Source organism: Arachis stenosperma, chromosome 9 (genome assembly GCF_014773155.1).
Source record: "Arachis stenosperma cultivar V10309 chromosome 9, arast.V10309.gnm1.PFL2, whole genome shotgun sequence".
Taxonomy (NCBI): domain Eukaryota; kingdom Viridiplantae; phylum Streptophyta; class Magnoliopsida; order Fabales; family Fabaceae; genus Arachis; species Arachis stenosperma.
In genome coordinates, this window is record NC_080385.1 from 19,279 (window position 1) to 35,640 (window position 16,362).

Genomic DNA, 16,362 nt, shown 5'->3' on the forward strand with positions numbered 1-16,362 from the left:
GAAAACTCATAGAAATCTCTAGAAAAACCTAGAAAACCTTAAAGAATCCAAAAAAACCATAGAAAACCCTAGAAAAACAATCAAAAACACTAGAAAATCATAGAAAAACCTTCGAAAACCACAGAAAATCCTACAAAAACCTAGAAAACCATAAGAAACCCCTAGAAATCCTTAGAAAACCCTAGAAAAATCTAGAAAAACCTAGAAAATCCTTATAAAATCTTAAAAAATCACAGAAAAACCCTAAAAAAACCTAGAAAATCCAAGAAAACCCTAGAAAAACCATAAAAAACCCTAGAAAATTATAGAAAAACCCTCGAAAACTATAGAAAATCCTAAAAAACTCTCGAAAACCCTAAGAAAACTATAAAAAAACCCTATAAATCAATAGAAAACCCTAGTAAATCATAAAAAACCCAAGAAAATCCTAGAAAATTCTAGAAAATCCTATAAAAACCATCGAAAACCATAGAGAATCCTAAAAAACTCTCGAAAATCCTAAGAAAATCATAGTAAACCCTATAAATCCATAAAAAACCCTAGAAAACCCTAGAAAACCCTAAAAAATCCTAGAAAATTGTAGAAAACCATAGAAAACCCCTAGAAAACTCCTAGAAAAACTTAGAAAATCTTAGAATACCCTTAGAATTCCTTAGAATACCCTAGAAAATCCTAGAAAAACCCTCAAAAACCATAGAAAATTCTAAAAAAACCCTCGAAAATCCTAGAAAAACCCTAACAAACCATAGAAAATCCTAGAAATCCCTAGAAAGTCCTAGAAAAACCCTCGAAAACCATAGAAAATCTTAAAAAACTCTCGAAAATCCTAGAAAACCTTTAGAAAACTATAGAAAACCCTATAAATCCACAGAAAATCCTAGAAAATCCTAGGACATTGTAGAAAAACCATAAAAAAACCCTAGAAAACCCTAACAAAACCCTAGAAATCCCTAGAAAACCTTAAAAAACCCTAGGAAACCCTAGAAAACACTAAAAAACCCTAAGAAAACCCTAGAAAACTCTAGAAAATTCTAGAAAATCCCAAAAGAATTCTAGAAAACCCTAGAAAACCCTAGAAAACTATAGAAAATACTAGAAAACTCCTAGAAAACAGCAGAAAACTCCTAGAAATCCCTAAAAAACCTTAGAAAATCTAAAAAAACCATAGAAAACCCCTAGAAAATCCAAAAAAACCTTAAAAAAATCCTAGAAAACCTTAGACAATCTTAGAAAAATTCTCGAAAATCATAGAAAACCCTAAAAAACTCTCAAAAACTTTAGAAAATCCTAAAAAAACCATAGAAAACCCTATAAATCCAAAGAAAATCCTAGAAAAAACCCTTGAAAACCCGAGAATACCCTCAGAAATCTCTAGAAAATATGAGAAAACACAAAAAATCCTAGAAAACCCAAAAAATTTCTAAAAAAACTCTCGAAATCCATAAAAAATCCTAAAAAACCCTCGAACACCCTAGAAAAATCCTAGAAAACGCAAGAAAATACTAGAAAAATCCTAAAAAACCCTCGAAAACCATAGAAAAAACCCTAGAAAATCCTAGATAAACCCTAGAAAAACTTAGAAAACCCTAGAAAATCCTAGAAATCCCTAGAAAACTGTAGAAAACCAAAAAAAAAACCCCTAGAAAACCCAAGAAAACCCCAGAAAACCCTAGAAAATCCTAGAAAAATCATAGAAAATCCTAGAAAACACTAGAAAATTATAGAAAAACCCTCGAAAACCATAGAAAACCGTAAAAAACTCTCGAAAACCCTAGAAAATCCTAAGAAAATTATTTAAAACCCTAGAAATTCTTAGAAAACTCTAAAAAACCCTAAAAAAACCCTATAAAATCCTAAAAAATTTTGAAAAACCCTAGAAAACCCCAGAAAACCCCTAGAAATCTCTAGAAAAATCTAGAAAACCTTTAGAAATTCCAAGAAAACCCTAAAAAAACCCCAAAAAATCCTAGAAAATCTAAGAAAATCCCTTGAAAACCATAGAAAACCCTAAAAAACCCTCAAAAACCCTAGAAAATCCTAAGAAAACCTTAGAAAACCTTAGAAAACCCTAGAAATCCCTAGAAATACCCTGAAAACCCTAGAAAATCTCTAGAAAATCCCAGAAAACCCTTGAAAATCCCTAGAAAACCCTAGAAAACCAGAAAATACCTTAAAAAGCCTAGAAAACCCTTAGAAAACATTAGAAAATTTTAGAAAAACCCTAAAAAACACTAGAAAATCCTAAAAACACCTAGAAAGCCCTCGAAAAGCCTAACAAAACCGTAGAAATCCCTAGAAAACCTTAGAAAACCCTAGAAAATCCTAGAAAACACTAAAAACCCTAAGAAAACCCTAAAAAACCCTAGAAAACCCTAGAAAATCCCTAGAGAATCTTAGAAAACACTAGAAAAAATCTATAGAAAACACTAGAAAACCCCTAGAAAATCCCTAGAGATCCCTAGAAAAACCTAGAAAACCTAAGAAAATCCAGAAAAACCATAGAAAATTCTATAAAAGCAATCGAAAACACTAGAAAATTATAGAAAATTCTACAAAACCCCCTAGAAATCCTTAGAAAACCCTAGAAAATCCTAGAAAATCTGAGAAAAAAAATCTAAAAATCCTAGAAAACCCTAGAAAAATCATAGAAAAACTCTAGAAAATCCATAGAAAACCCTAGAAAACCTTAGAAAATCCCTAAAAAATCCTAGAAAACTCCTAGAAAACCCTAGAAAAACCCTCAAAAACCATAAAAACCCTAAAAAACCTTAGAAAACTCTAGAAAAACCTTAGAAAACTCTAGAAAATTCTAGAAAACCACTAGAGAATCCTAGAAAACACTAGAAAACCCTAAAAAATCCTAGAAAACTCTCGAATATCCTAAAAAAACTTAAGAAAACTATAGAAAACCCTATAAATCCATAGAAAACCCTAGAAAACCTTATAAAAACCCTAGAAAATCCTAGAAAATTGTAAAAAACCATTGAAATATAAGAACATATATAAACCAAATGTAATCTTTGTTAACTTACACAGTTTAATAACATTTTATACGAGATAAATTTTACCAATCTAATTGTTAAATTCCAGCATCTCAATGTGTAGCTAAATTTCATAAAATTTAAAATTGAGATTGTAAATCAACAAAACTCATACTTGATGTAAACAAATTCCTCCTCTATATATAAATATACACATGTTAAAATTAAAAATACAATTTTTTATTTTAGTAATATTTTTTTATTTTTTAAATTAAAAAATAACATTAAATCTTAAAAAAATATTACTTTAATTTTAACCACCATAACATAAGCATCATAGTCTATAGATGCCAAAATTTGAGCAATACACACTAAAACTACGTTTGTTTATAGAGATAGGACACTGAGACATGGACATAGAGACACAAAATCATGTTTGACAGAGGAGACATGGACAGAGACAGTGTGTCCAGAAACACTGAATTAGTGTATTTTGTGTCCATCCTGACAGGAAAGACACAGAGACACAACTTATTTTTTATTCTTTTTTCATTTTGTTAATTTTTCATAATTATATTTTTTATTATTATATATTTCATCTCAAATTTTTTGAATGAAAAAAAAAAAATAGATTTTCATAATTTGTTCTAGTTTATCACCAAACAGAATACAAGAACACAATTTTGTGTCTCTGTCCATCAGTGTCTTGTCCTGTCCTGTTCTCAGTGTCTTGTCCTGTTCTATTCTCAGAAACAAACGCAGCCTAAAAGACATTCATTAACTTTATAAATCAGAAAATCATCATGTTGCCTCACCTCTAATAACCAACTGAAAACTGGAAATAAGGGTTTTCTCATGTCTACACCTCATCGGGCTCATATTATGCAGAAATGCAAGCACAATTTTAATGAGCTATCTGATTATACAAATACAAATTTCAGGAACACATCCTTCATTGCAATTATCAAGAACAATTTGAAAGCAATCACGACGTAATTTCGGGTCATCTCATGGTGGACATAATCGGCCAAAATCTCTTCAATACCAGCACTTATGTGCCAGAATACAAAGAGATTCGCTGCGAGCATGGAATAGGCGTTCGGGAATATCAAAAGAAGTGGGACAAGTGCAGTGGCTTTTAGCAGCTGCTCTCTCTTCGTCTTCGGACCTACATTCCTCAATCCACTGTCTCGCTCCTTCCTATATACATGCCGAACAATGGTTAGGGAGAAATGGAAATTAATCAAACCAGACCTGTAAAGTGCCAGTTTCTATTTAAGAGGATTTCACAAATGTTTCAACGACATTTCTATTGTCAAATTTTCAAGACCTAAGACCAGTATGCTGACCCCTTTAAGCTTGAATAGACTGAACCCAATTAGGACAAGCACCAAGATTGAGGTTTTACAAATGCATACCCCAGACAAGCTTATTATTATCAAGAAATAAATGGAAAAGGGGGTTTTGAGAAAAGAAGGGGGGGAGGCAAGTTAGAACGAGCATCTCATCCAACACACTATTTACCCTACAATTGGATTTTTATCTCACAAAGATATCCACTCAAATCCAGGCTAAAGCCCCCAAATAATTTGGCCCTTAGAATAAAAAATAATATGTGCTGGAAACATTGATCAACGTGATATTGAAGCCAATATTACACAAATTTAAACAAATGAACACAACTGCTTCAGCAGTGGCCAAGTTAATTAAAACTGAAGGACAAGACACTTGACGACACGGAATACAGTGTTAATTTTTATTTGGTAACCTCATATTGACCTAACCTCCAGTTAAATGTTTCATGATCAAAGACACCCAAACATTTTATCATTACTCAATAAATCACAAGCACCAAAGTTTATGAGTGCAGTAATTAATTATTGCAGCTTCGAGCCTTTGTAAACATGAAAGGAATTAACCATGTTAGGTGAAGCTTCACAGATTCAGTTGCAGGGTATATACTTAAGGATTGGCATATGGAGAAGTGTTTTATGGTAGCAGTTCAAAAATAAAAACAATGTCACGTCACATGGATGACGATGAAAATCATTAATACTCCTAAATTAGGACGACAAGGTTTAAAAATCTTGATTGGAAAGAGATAGATGCAACAGCAAGTTTCTAGGGTTGAGCAAGATTCTTCTCTTGCCAACATTGAGGTGGGTGGGTTTTGATCTGTGATGATTAAATTGATTTCTTTTATGAATACACTAAAGGTCATCTTCTAGATTAACAGCAAGTTATCCAAACAAAAATGAAGAATGTTCAGGCACGGTGTTCTGATAATGAAATTAATGGTAACCTATAGGGTAGGGACTCGAACATGGACACCTAACACGACAGGGACACATAAGATAAGGTATCCATTCTAAGTCCCTCACCAAAAAATGGAGCATGTTGTATACATCTTTGGTATCTAAGATTTTTTTTTTTCTTTTTTTTAAATAAAATTGGTATCCTCTATTTCTATGCCCTTTTAATAAAATAAGTCTTTATTTCTATGCCCCTATAATAAAAAGTTTTTTATTTTGGGCTTTCATGACAAGATGTGGTCTGAAATTGCTCCTAAAGATAAAAAGAAAAATCAATAGGCTGCGTTCATGCTTCATAGATGCTAACTCAACATGTCTTATCCTCTTGCATATTTTCCCCTTCAACTATCCAAGAATGTTATTTTTTTTATTCTATTAAAAATAGCAGTTATTACTATATTTACATATAAACTTTGAAAATTCCAACAAACAAGGTCCCAGAAAAGCCACTAGTCTCAGCAATCAGGCCAAGAAATAAGCATATTAATACAACAGAAGATGGTGATGCTTGAAAAAACTGAAACTAAAATCAATTTTATCATTGAATGCTTTGAATTTACACCAACTAACCTCTGGATGCTATCACCAGTAGTAGTAGCAGTGGCATAACCAGCTGCACCGTGAGGCTGAACCTGGGAGACATTGTCACACGGTTTAACAAGACTGAAGCATTTACAATCTAAGATGCAGCATTAACATATATGGTAGTAGTTTTAAGGAAAGTTACTACTTAGCACACTATTGCCAGGCCATTACATCTAGTGATAGAAAAAGAAAGGAGAAACTTTGTTGTTGTCTATGATAGAGCAAACCGGACTCTGCATGGAGCAAACAGCTTTACAGATATATCTCTCAAACATTGTTGAGAACTTGAGATAATAGGCATACACAAAATAAAAGCTTTTCGTTTTCTATCCACTTCCTTCATCATCTTGCTCAGAAGAGGGGGAAAAAGTTCTTGATAATTTATGAAAATGTTCCACTACGCAAGCAGTCCCACTACCCTAGCATATTATAAGATAGACACCGGAGTGTGGAAACAAAGTTGGCTCTAAAAGCCAAGCTATTTCTCCGAGTGAAGAAATTCCCAGAAGATTATCCCCAAACAAAATGTCCAAAAGACCCACCCCTTAACACTTAGGATATTAAATATTACATGAAAGCCTCTAGCAATAATAGTTCCTTCAACTGACAAAAATCACACTTTCAATATCCTTACTAATTTTATTTTCCTTATTTTATCAAGTTGAACAGATATGTACAAATGTGTGCACAACACAACACTCCAATTCAAACATTAGCAAAAGAATGAAATCCTTCATTAAGATGAATCAATCCTTTGATTAGTTGAAGTAGTTTCAATCAAGATAAAACAGCTGAAGGAAGCAGAACATGCAACAGTAATCATATCAAATAAGAAATCTGCTAAGAGCAAAAAATATGAAATCTCATAATGAAACCTTGAAAGTTGCTATTCCGGTTCCGTAACAGGGGCGATAAAGTTTCAGAACCTAGTGAAATTTACACAAATTCAAATGACACATTAGACAAAAATCTTTAACTAAAACCTACAACCCAACCAACTTCTTTATCAATCAAATAGTAATAAGTAATAAGTAGTACCTCATAAGCGCGCACTAAAAGCACACACACCACACGTCCACATCAACCACCATAGCACGCAAATTGAAGTCATCAGTGACAATAAATATCTCAAAAACTAAATCAGAAACAGCAAATAACAACAAAGAAATAAAAATAGCAACCTTGGCCTCCAGCGAGATTCGCATCTCTAACCTACACCATAAGCAGGGAAAAAGCATAAATCATGAGAACAAGAAAACAACGAAAACTAAAATATTCCAACAGTATTTGCTAACTATCAGTGTTGCCACAAGAAATCGTGCAAGAAAATGACAGCGATACAAGAGAATCGAGGAAACGGTTATGCTTACGTCAGATCCGGAGACACCAGTTCGGAGGCTTTGGGTAGCGGACCTAGGAGCGCGGGGTAAGCTGAGGAGAGCCAAGGGATGGCAGGAGGAGCCGCCATCTGCGGCGGAGATCGGTGACGAAGGTGGCGGAGAGGTGGTGGAAGAGGAGGAGGTGGTTGATGATTGAGCGAAGAGGTTAGGAGAGATTCTGAAGAGAGGCTTGGATGTAGAGAGCCTCTTGCTCAGGGTCAGAGCCTGCATTCTTTTTTCTTTGTTTTTTTTTGTGATTTTGTGCTTTCCTGGCTGGAGGGAGCTGCGCAAGGTTGATCTAATTTACAAAGGGTACGTTTCTTTTTTAACAAAATTTTCTTTTTAATTTAAATAGTTTTTGACTTTTTGCTAACAAATTCCATGCATGTATGGATTAAGGTTATTTTTCATGAACTTTTTTTTTTATTTTTACATATTTTACATAACAAATATTTTGAAAACTCGAAATTTTTTAAGGTGCAGTTAGTCTTTATTTTTTATATCATGTTTTTGTTTTTCGTGTTTTATGTTTTATAAAAGAATAAAAATAGTAAAAATAACAATCTTGTTTTCATTATTTTTAATTTTTTTACAAATTTAAAAATATTAAAACTGAAAACAGAAACCAAACAGAGCCCAATTTTCTAATATAAACATTTTACATTTAACTAAGGACACCTGGTAGCTAATTTCTAATTTAAAGATCACTTTTCACTTATTGATATAAATTTTATAAATAATAAATTTTAAAAGAAATTAATTTTAAATACTAAATAGAATAATTTATGATATATACTTAGTGATAATTTTTTATTTTCAGTTATATAAAAAAATTAAGTGGTAAAATATTTAAAATAAGGGTAATACTGCAAATAATTTTCTTAAAAAATTTTGATCATCAACTCTTTGTTTCCTTTGGCAAATTATTCTAATGTGAAATTTTAATTAAAAAAATTGAGGCATTGTTCAAAAAATTAAACTTCACCAATTACAGGGTGGCTTATTACCAAAGCTAGATTTTCTTAAAAAAATTATCGGCTCCTTATAATGCACAAATTATTTTTATAATGGGCAATGGTGCTTGTAATGCATGTTTGGGGGACATATGGGTCAATAAGCTATATGTGGTGGCTAACTTTTGTCAGGTAAAATGTTAATTTTGCAAGAGGCAAAATATCTCTGCTTTTCGTAGGGGGCAAAAAGAGGGAAGGCCAGCCACGTCGCACATGTAGGTGGCACATATGTGGATGATGTGAGCAATAAGTGAATTGGTATTGGAATGAATTTAGTTTATTCAAAAGTTTTACTGAAAGTAAGTTATAGAACAATATTGAAAGGAAGAGGAGTGGAGATGGAGGCTCAAAATAAAGAGAAGATTTTTTTTCTTAAAACTCAAAACTGGTTTGTGATATTATACTAAAAAAAATCATATTATATATTTGAATAATTCTCAATATATAAGTAATATTTTATTGTTAAGATTATTTAATGATAATTTTTCTTAAAGATTTGAGAAAATAGTAATAATTTGCAGTTTATATGTTTGTGATTAGTAAAATAAGAAGTAATTATATTTGGAAAAATTAGCAAAAAAATCATTCACTAATTAATGTAAGAGACCAATTATATCATCATTATTATTATTATTAAAAAAGACTTATTTAAATAAATTTATAAAAAATGATTACTACATTGTTTAAAACGACAACAATGTCGTTAGTCAATTTCTTAGTCTATTTAAAAAAATGATGTTTTTAATATCAAACAAAAAAAGTGATTCTTTTTAATCTTTTTCGTTCCTTCTTTTTCTTTATCTTTGGTGTGACTTTAATTTTTTATTTTTCTTTACGAAAAAGCTACACATCACATGCCAGAACCAATTATTAGAATAATACAAGGAATAACTAGAAGAAAGCAATAAAGTTTCAAAAGTTTAACAATTTAGACTTAAAGCTTACAACCTGAGAAGTGCCAAATACTCCTAGTTTAAACCCCTGCAAACAAAACCAAGCCATCAAAGATTATGCAACAGAATAAACATGGGCAGAACATTTCCAAAATCTATCCACTATCCAAAACAATATAAATAAAACAGCAGCTCAATTCACAGAACTTATTCACTATTCAACAATATAAATTCACATAACAATATAAAAACAGCACCAACAATATAAAAACAGCATCTCAACTCACCATAATGATATAAAAATCAAGGTTCTGAAAATCGAACCGATCATCAAACTGTTCTAGTCACTGGTTTACTAGTTTATTGGTCTAATCGGCTCAATTGATGGTTCAACTGAAAAAACTATTTTAAAATAAAACAATAAATAAATTATAAATAAACATCTTAAAATATCTTACAAATTTAAAACACTACACAAAAAATCATCAACCAAATTCATATGATCTTATCAAAATACAAACTCAAAAGTTAAATAGTAAAAAAAAATATCTAAATATTAAATTTTGACTTTGAGGGTTAATAGGATTACTTAACACCTCAGACTCTAATTTAGAAATGTCAGGAGACAAAGGATTATCAATTTCAAAAGAATGTTGAGCTAGTTTTGTGAGAAAATGTTGATCATTCTGTGGTATTATGCTAACTGAACATGAACCTGAATCTTGCAAGATGACCTTTTCGGTTTAATCTTAGACAGCGTTGCGTTCATCTGTTGTAAGAGATCGAGCTCTCTTAGCAACAGATTCTTCTTGCTGAGCAAGTCATAAACAAGATCTAGTGTTGTTTCCAAGTTAAGGGGGCTGAAAGGTTCATGGTGACCTGCATACAACAACAAAAAACAACAACAACAAAGTCTTGTCCCACTAAGTGGGGTCGGCTACATGAATCAAACGACGCCATTGTACTCTGTCATGTATCATGTCTACAGAGAGACCGTTTACATGTAGATCTTGTTTGACCACCTCACGGATGGTCTTCTTAGGTCTTCCTCTGCCTTTCGCTCTTTGTCCATCTTCCATCTCATCCACCCTCCTGACTGGATGTTCTATCGGTCTTCTTCCCACATGTCTAAACCACCTGAGACGCGATTCAACCATCTTTTCCACAATGGGTGCTACTCCAACTCTCTCCCTTATATCTTCATTCCTTATTTTATCCAATCGCGTATGACCACTCATCCATCTCAACATCTTCATCTCTGCCACACTCAACTTATGTTCGTGCTCCCCTTTAGCCGCCCAACACTCCGTACCATACAGCATAGCCGGTCTTATAGCGGTGCGATAGAATTTACCTTTATGTTTTAAAGGCACTTTTTTGTCGCATATAAAATCAGATGCACTCCGCCATTTTGACCAACCTGCTTGGATCCTATGATTTACAACCTGTTCAATCTCTCCATTATCCTGTATGATGCACCCAAGATACTTAAAACTTTTAACTTTTCGTAGGATGTTTTCCCTTCTCAGACTGAACTTACATTCCATATATTCCGTCTTGTTACGGCTTATGCGCAGACCATACACTTCTAGAGCTTCTCTCCATAACTCCAATTTCTTATTTAGGTCTTCCCTTGACTCTCCCATAAGGACGATATCATCGGCAAAAAGCATGCACCATGGCACAGCCTCTTGGATGTGCTCTGTGAGTACTTCCAAGACTAATGTGAAAAGGTATGGACTTAAGGATGATCCCTGCTGTAATCCTATACCAATAGGAAATTCCTCTGTCACACCACCTTGAGTCTTCACACTAGTTGTGGCCCCATCATACATGTCTTTAATTGCACGAATATATGCGATCCTTACTCTCCTCTTTTCTAAAACCTTCCATAAGACCTCCCTTGGTACCCTATCATACGCTTTTTCCAAATCAATAAACACCATGTGCAGATCCCTTTTATTACTACGATACCTCTCCATCATCCTTCTTAATAGGTATATCACTTCAGTGGTAGATCTGCCTGGCATAAATCCGAATTGGTTCTCTGTTACTTGTGTCTCTTTTCTCAACCTCCGTTCTATCACCATTTCCCATAACTTCATAGTATGACTCATAAGCTTAATCCCTCTATAGTTTCCGCAACTTTGTATATCCCCCTTATTCTTGTAGATAGGTACCAAGGTGCTCTTTCTCCACTCATCAGACATCTTCTTTGACCTTAAAATCTCATTAAAAAGCTTGGTTAACCAGTTGATGCCTTTTCCTCCAAGACCCTTCCAAACCTCAATCGGGATATTATCAGGTCCTACTGCCCTACCATTTTTCATCTGCTTTAGAGCCTCTTTTACCTCGAAGTCTCGAATCCTTCGATAGTAGTCAAAGTTTTGATCTTCTTCCCTTGTGCATAATCGACCAAGGCTCGGAAGAGTCTTCTGTCCCTCATTAAATAACTTGTAGAAGTAGCTCTTCCACCTTTCATTAATCTTCTCCTCTTGAGCCAACACCTCTCCATCCTTATCCTTTATGCACTTAACCTGATCCAAATCTCTCGTTCTTCTTTCCCGACTCTTTGCGATTCTATATATACATTTTTCTCCTTCTTTCGTGCCCAAAGACTGGTAGAAACCCTCATATGCTCTTGTCCTTGCTTCACTTACAGCCACTTTTGTCTCTTTCTTAGCCGCTATATTTTTCCCAGTTATCTGCATTGCGGCATAAAGACCACTCTTTAAAGCATTCCATTTTTATCTTTATCTTTTCTTGTATACTCGCATTCCACCACCAGGACTCCTTGTCTCTTGGTCCTATTCCTTTAGATTCACCAAAACTTTCTTTTGCTGTTCTTCTAATAACTTCTGCCATCTCCCTCCACATCTCTTCCGCGCTTCCATTTCCATCCCACTTTGCCTCTTCTCCTACCCGTCTTAGGAAGCTTCTTTGTTCCTCACCTTTCATCCGCCACCACCTCGTCCTTGGGTTCTTCGTATGATGTCTTTTCCTCAACTTTTGCTCAACGCGAAAATCCATGACGAGCACCCTATGTTGTGTTGTCAAACTCTCTCCCGGGATAATTTTACAATTAATGCAAAATTTTCGGTCGACTCTCCTCAACAAGAAGAAGTCGATTTGAGAGCTTGTCATGCCACTCTTATAGGTTATAAGATGTTCGTTTCTCTTTTTAAAACATGTATTTGCGATGAGAAGATCAAAAGTTGAGGAAAAGTCCAAAATAGTTTTACCCTCGGCATTGATCACCCCGAAACCATGGCCTCCATGAATACTCCCATATCCAGTCACTTCTCTCCCAACATGGCCATTTAAATCTCCTCCTAAGAAAATCTTATCTCCCAAAGGTATGCCTTGAACCAAACTCTCTAGATCCTCCCAAAACCTTATCTTGTGTTGTTCGTCCGAACCCACTTGCGGTGCATAGGCGCTAATCACATGGAAAGCACCTCCCTCCACCACAAGTTTGATAGAGATGATCCGATCTCCCACCTTCTTGACATCCACTACGTCCTTCTTCCACTGCTTATCCACAATTATTCCAACCCCATTCCTATTCTTCACCTTTCCTGTATACCAAAGTTTGAAACCAGAAGTATCCAACTCCCTAGCCTTTGCACCAACCCATTTCGTTTCTTGTAGGCATATAATGTTAATCTTCCTCCTTGTCATGGTGTCCACCACCTCCATGGACTTTCCTGTTAGAGTGCCTATGTTCCATGTCCCAAATCTCAACCTTTTGTCGCTTCGACCTTTACCTTTTCCTTTGTGAACTAGCTTATTTACCCTCGTCCGTTCACGAAAACGCGAGAACCCTTGCTCATTTAACACTACATCCGGGCACCGATACAGCGGCTCTTGCTTCGACACCGTACTCGAGCCATACGGCGCGTTGCTTCCGGGCAACGACCTAGCTTTAGCGCAATAATGTCTTTGATTCATGTCATGGGGGTTCGGCTATAATTTTATGTTGGTTGCCGAAGACCTAACACAACCCTCCTCCTTTATCCGGACTTGGGACCGGCTATGTACCGCAAGTGTAACATAGGCGGAGTTATACAACAACAAAAAAATGGAAGTAAAAAGAATGGTCAATGATAAATTCTCCTAACTAGTGCGCAAAAGAATCCTCCCAATATAAAATCTCACTCATCTATTTGGTGGTCCTTAGATATGGTGTTAATTACAATTCATGCTATGGCAAGTGAAATTTTTGAATTAGAAGTTTTAAGCACAACATTCAGATGCTTATATCATTAATCAAAAGGAAATACCACATTCTATCCGTATCATACCTTGTTATTTGCAGTAGCATGTTCAGCAACTAATTGAATGAAATCTGGAGATACAGTTAGGAAAAAGCCAACAATGTAGTAATACTTGGCTTTTTCAACTGTTTATACACAAAACATGAACAATAACAAATGTTAGTCATCAGGACTATTTAGATATAGAGATATAAAGGGGTCCAAACAAATAAACTGGGTACCTAATACCCAATTTTCTGGTCTTTTCAAATGCTCAGACTTGTAGCAATTAGCAGCTGCTAAGTTGGCAACAAGTGACCTATATTTAGAAGCAATCAATAGAAAGCTTCAGATAATTGTCTTGCAATCAAGCACATATAAAGCCAACTACCTATACACTTTGACTCTCTTTCCACTACCATCATCATCATTCATCAGTTTATTTATATATGGCATTGGCAGGTAGCTACCCTACTCATTCAGCGACAACCATTACAAAACAGCATTTGATTTGATTTTCATTTTAGTATTCAGCAACAACAATTACAAAACAGCAGCATAACAACAATAGCAGCACAACAAGGGGAAAAGAACAATGAAAGTCACAAAAGAAATTAGCAATTCTATTCCTGTTTCGTGCATTTAATTACTCATAAACAAAACTCAACTCCCCCTGAATTGTTAATTTAACCTTGGTCTTGTGGAATCATAAAAAGGAATACATTACATTGCTCTTTCTTCTAAAATTCAAGCAAAAACAAAAAGGAATGGTTTTAGTGGTTTAGTACCTGTTTCAGCATTCGAACAGTGTACATTGATTCAAAACTCATGTTATTCTGTTACATTGTTCTCTAAGGAATCCAGTGAACTTTAGGGCTCCCAACCCCACAACCTCCACACCCACTTTTTCGCATCACTTTGCCATTTAAAACCATAAAATAAACATTTCAGATGAACATGTTACTGTGATGAAGGTCACTGTTGGGAAGGACTTGGAGAACTCCCCTGACTGCGACGCATGAAGACTCGAGGAGAAAAACCCCTGACTGCGACAGATGGCGACAAACAACGGCGATAACACGACGGCCGCCGAGCTGGAGGAAGAAGCGGTGCGCCTGCGACTGGTGACTACGAACAGATCGAAGACTTGGAGAACTCCCCTGACAGTGACGCACGAAGACTCGAGGAGACAAGCCCCTGACTGCGACGGACGGCAGCAAACACGACTCCTCCCTGCGGCAGTGGTGGCGGCTAGGGTTTTTCCCGGGTTGAGGCAGGGCGTGTTCCGCTCGAAGGAATAAGGAAGGAGATGGAGAAGCGTGTTTTGTTTCTCCCCCTTAAGCGCGAAATTGCGTCGTTTTATCCAAACCGACCGGTTCTAATTTCGGTCGACCGGCTGGTTTCTGTCCAGTTTAACAGTTCACATCCGGTTTTATAATTTTCAATTTTAGATATCAAACCAAATCATTTATGATTTTGGTTCGCGGTTAAATCGGTCGAACTGGTCGATCCAATTCGGTTTTCATAACATTGATAAAAGCAGCAACAAATCAACCTTAAACACCAATCATCAGACAAAAAAAAAAAGCATCAATCAACCACTAAACCTACATATATTACACTACATATATTACAATGTATCAATAAAACTTGAATAATCTGCCAAAAATCAACAAATTATAATCAACAACAATCAAGAATCATTTGATCATCAAAATCGAACCGATAATTAATCCAATCATATGACCGAGTCACTGATTCAACCGATGGGTCATTAATTTATTCGGTTGATTCAATCATAATTAAAAAATATATAAAATTATACAACTAAAATTAAAATCAAAAGTTACAACGCATATCTTCACAATAATAATAATAATAATAATAATAATAATAATAATAATAATAATAATAATAATAATAATAGTAATAAAATATCAATTCTTAAATATAACTAATGATGTAAAAAGTGATAATAAATTACTGTACAAAATACTTTTTCAATTTAAATAAACAAGAACAAGCGAACGATAACACAATCAGTAAATTAAATCTAAGAGGTGATCTCAAAGTTGGCATCTAGATCTTCATAGGACAAAAGCATAAGGCAACAATTCAGCAAATTAAAAACAAAAGAACAGGGCAACAATTCAGCAAAATAATTCAGCAAATTAAAAACAAAATAACAACAAACAATGCATAATATATTACTTTTTTATTAATCAAATTATTATAATTCAAAATAATTTTTAAAAAATAATTAAAAATTATAATTTCAATCTTATCACGTGTATGACATGGATAATTACACTTGTAGTAAAATAAAAAAGTATAAACAATGAATAAAAATTTAAAATTTAAAATAAAAATATTTAAGATCAAGAAAGAAAATGAATAGGAAGTTTTAATAAACAACGACTCAAATATTAACGTAACACTAAATTGAATCAAATATTTGAATTAACTAAATTAAATAATTGATATAATAAATTAATTATAATTATTTGACAATAAAAAAATATTTTTTAAATATACCATATAAAATTTGTGACACTTTAAAAAATTATTAATCAAAATATATAAGAAGAAAAAATGAATGCAAATTAAAACAAAATTAATTCATTTATTTCAGTCAAATTAAGTAATTAATATAATTAATTAGTTATAATTAATGTGATAAAATAAAATATTAAATAATTTAATATTTATTTTAATTAAATCAAATAAATAATTAATTATAATATTTTTAAAATTATTAATCAAAATATATAAGACAAAAAATTAATATAAATTAAAATAAAATTAATTTATTTATTTTAGTCAAATTAAATAATTATTTAATGTAGTCAAATAAAATATTAAATAATTTAATATTTATTTTAATTAAATTAAATGAATAAATAATAATTTAAATAAATAAATAAAATAAAATAAAAATACTTT

General features: G+C 33.5%; 1 protein-coding gene across 2 annotated transcripts; it reads right to left on the reverse strand.

Annotated features, from left to right (window-relative positions):
- Positions 1-3,265: 3,265 nt before the first annotated feature.
- On the reverse strand, positions 3,266-7,566 carry LOC130950720 (succinate dehydrogenase subunit 4, mitochondrial-like). Of its 2 annotated transcripts, XM_057879279.1 has the most exons (6): positions 7,249-7,566; positions 7,060-7,090; positions 6,917-6,930; positions 6,754-6,804; positions 5,864-5,925; positions 3,266-4,181 (listed from the first exon to the last, which is right to left on the reverse strand). In XM_057879279.1, exons 1-6 carry the CDS (start codon positions 7,486-7,488, stop codon positions 3,902-3,904), a joined length of 678 nt encoding a protein of 225 aa, XP_057735262.1. In that variant the 5' UTR covers positions 7,489-7,566; the 3' UTR covers positions 3,266-3,901. The 2 variants fall into 2 exon arrangements, with proteins under 2 accessions (XP_057735262.1, XP_057735263.1); XM_057879280.1 differs by lacking the exon at positions 6,754-6,804.
- Between the last annotated feature and the right edge of the window lie 8,796 nt (positions 7,567-16,362).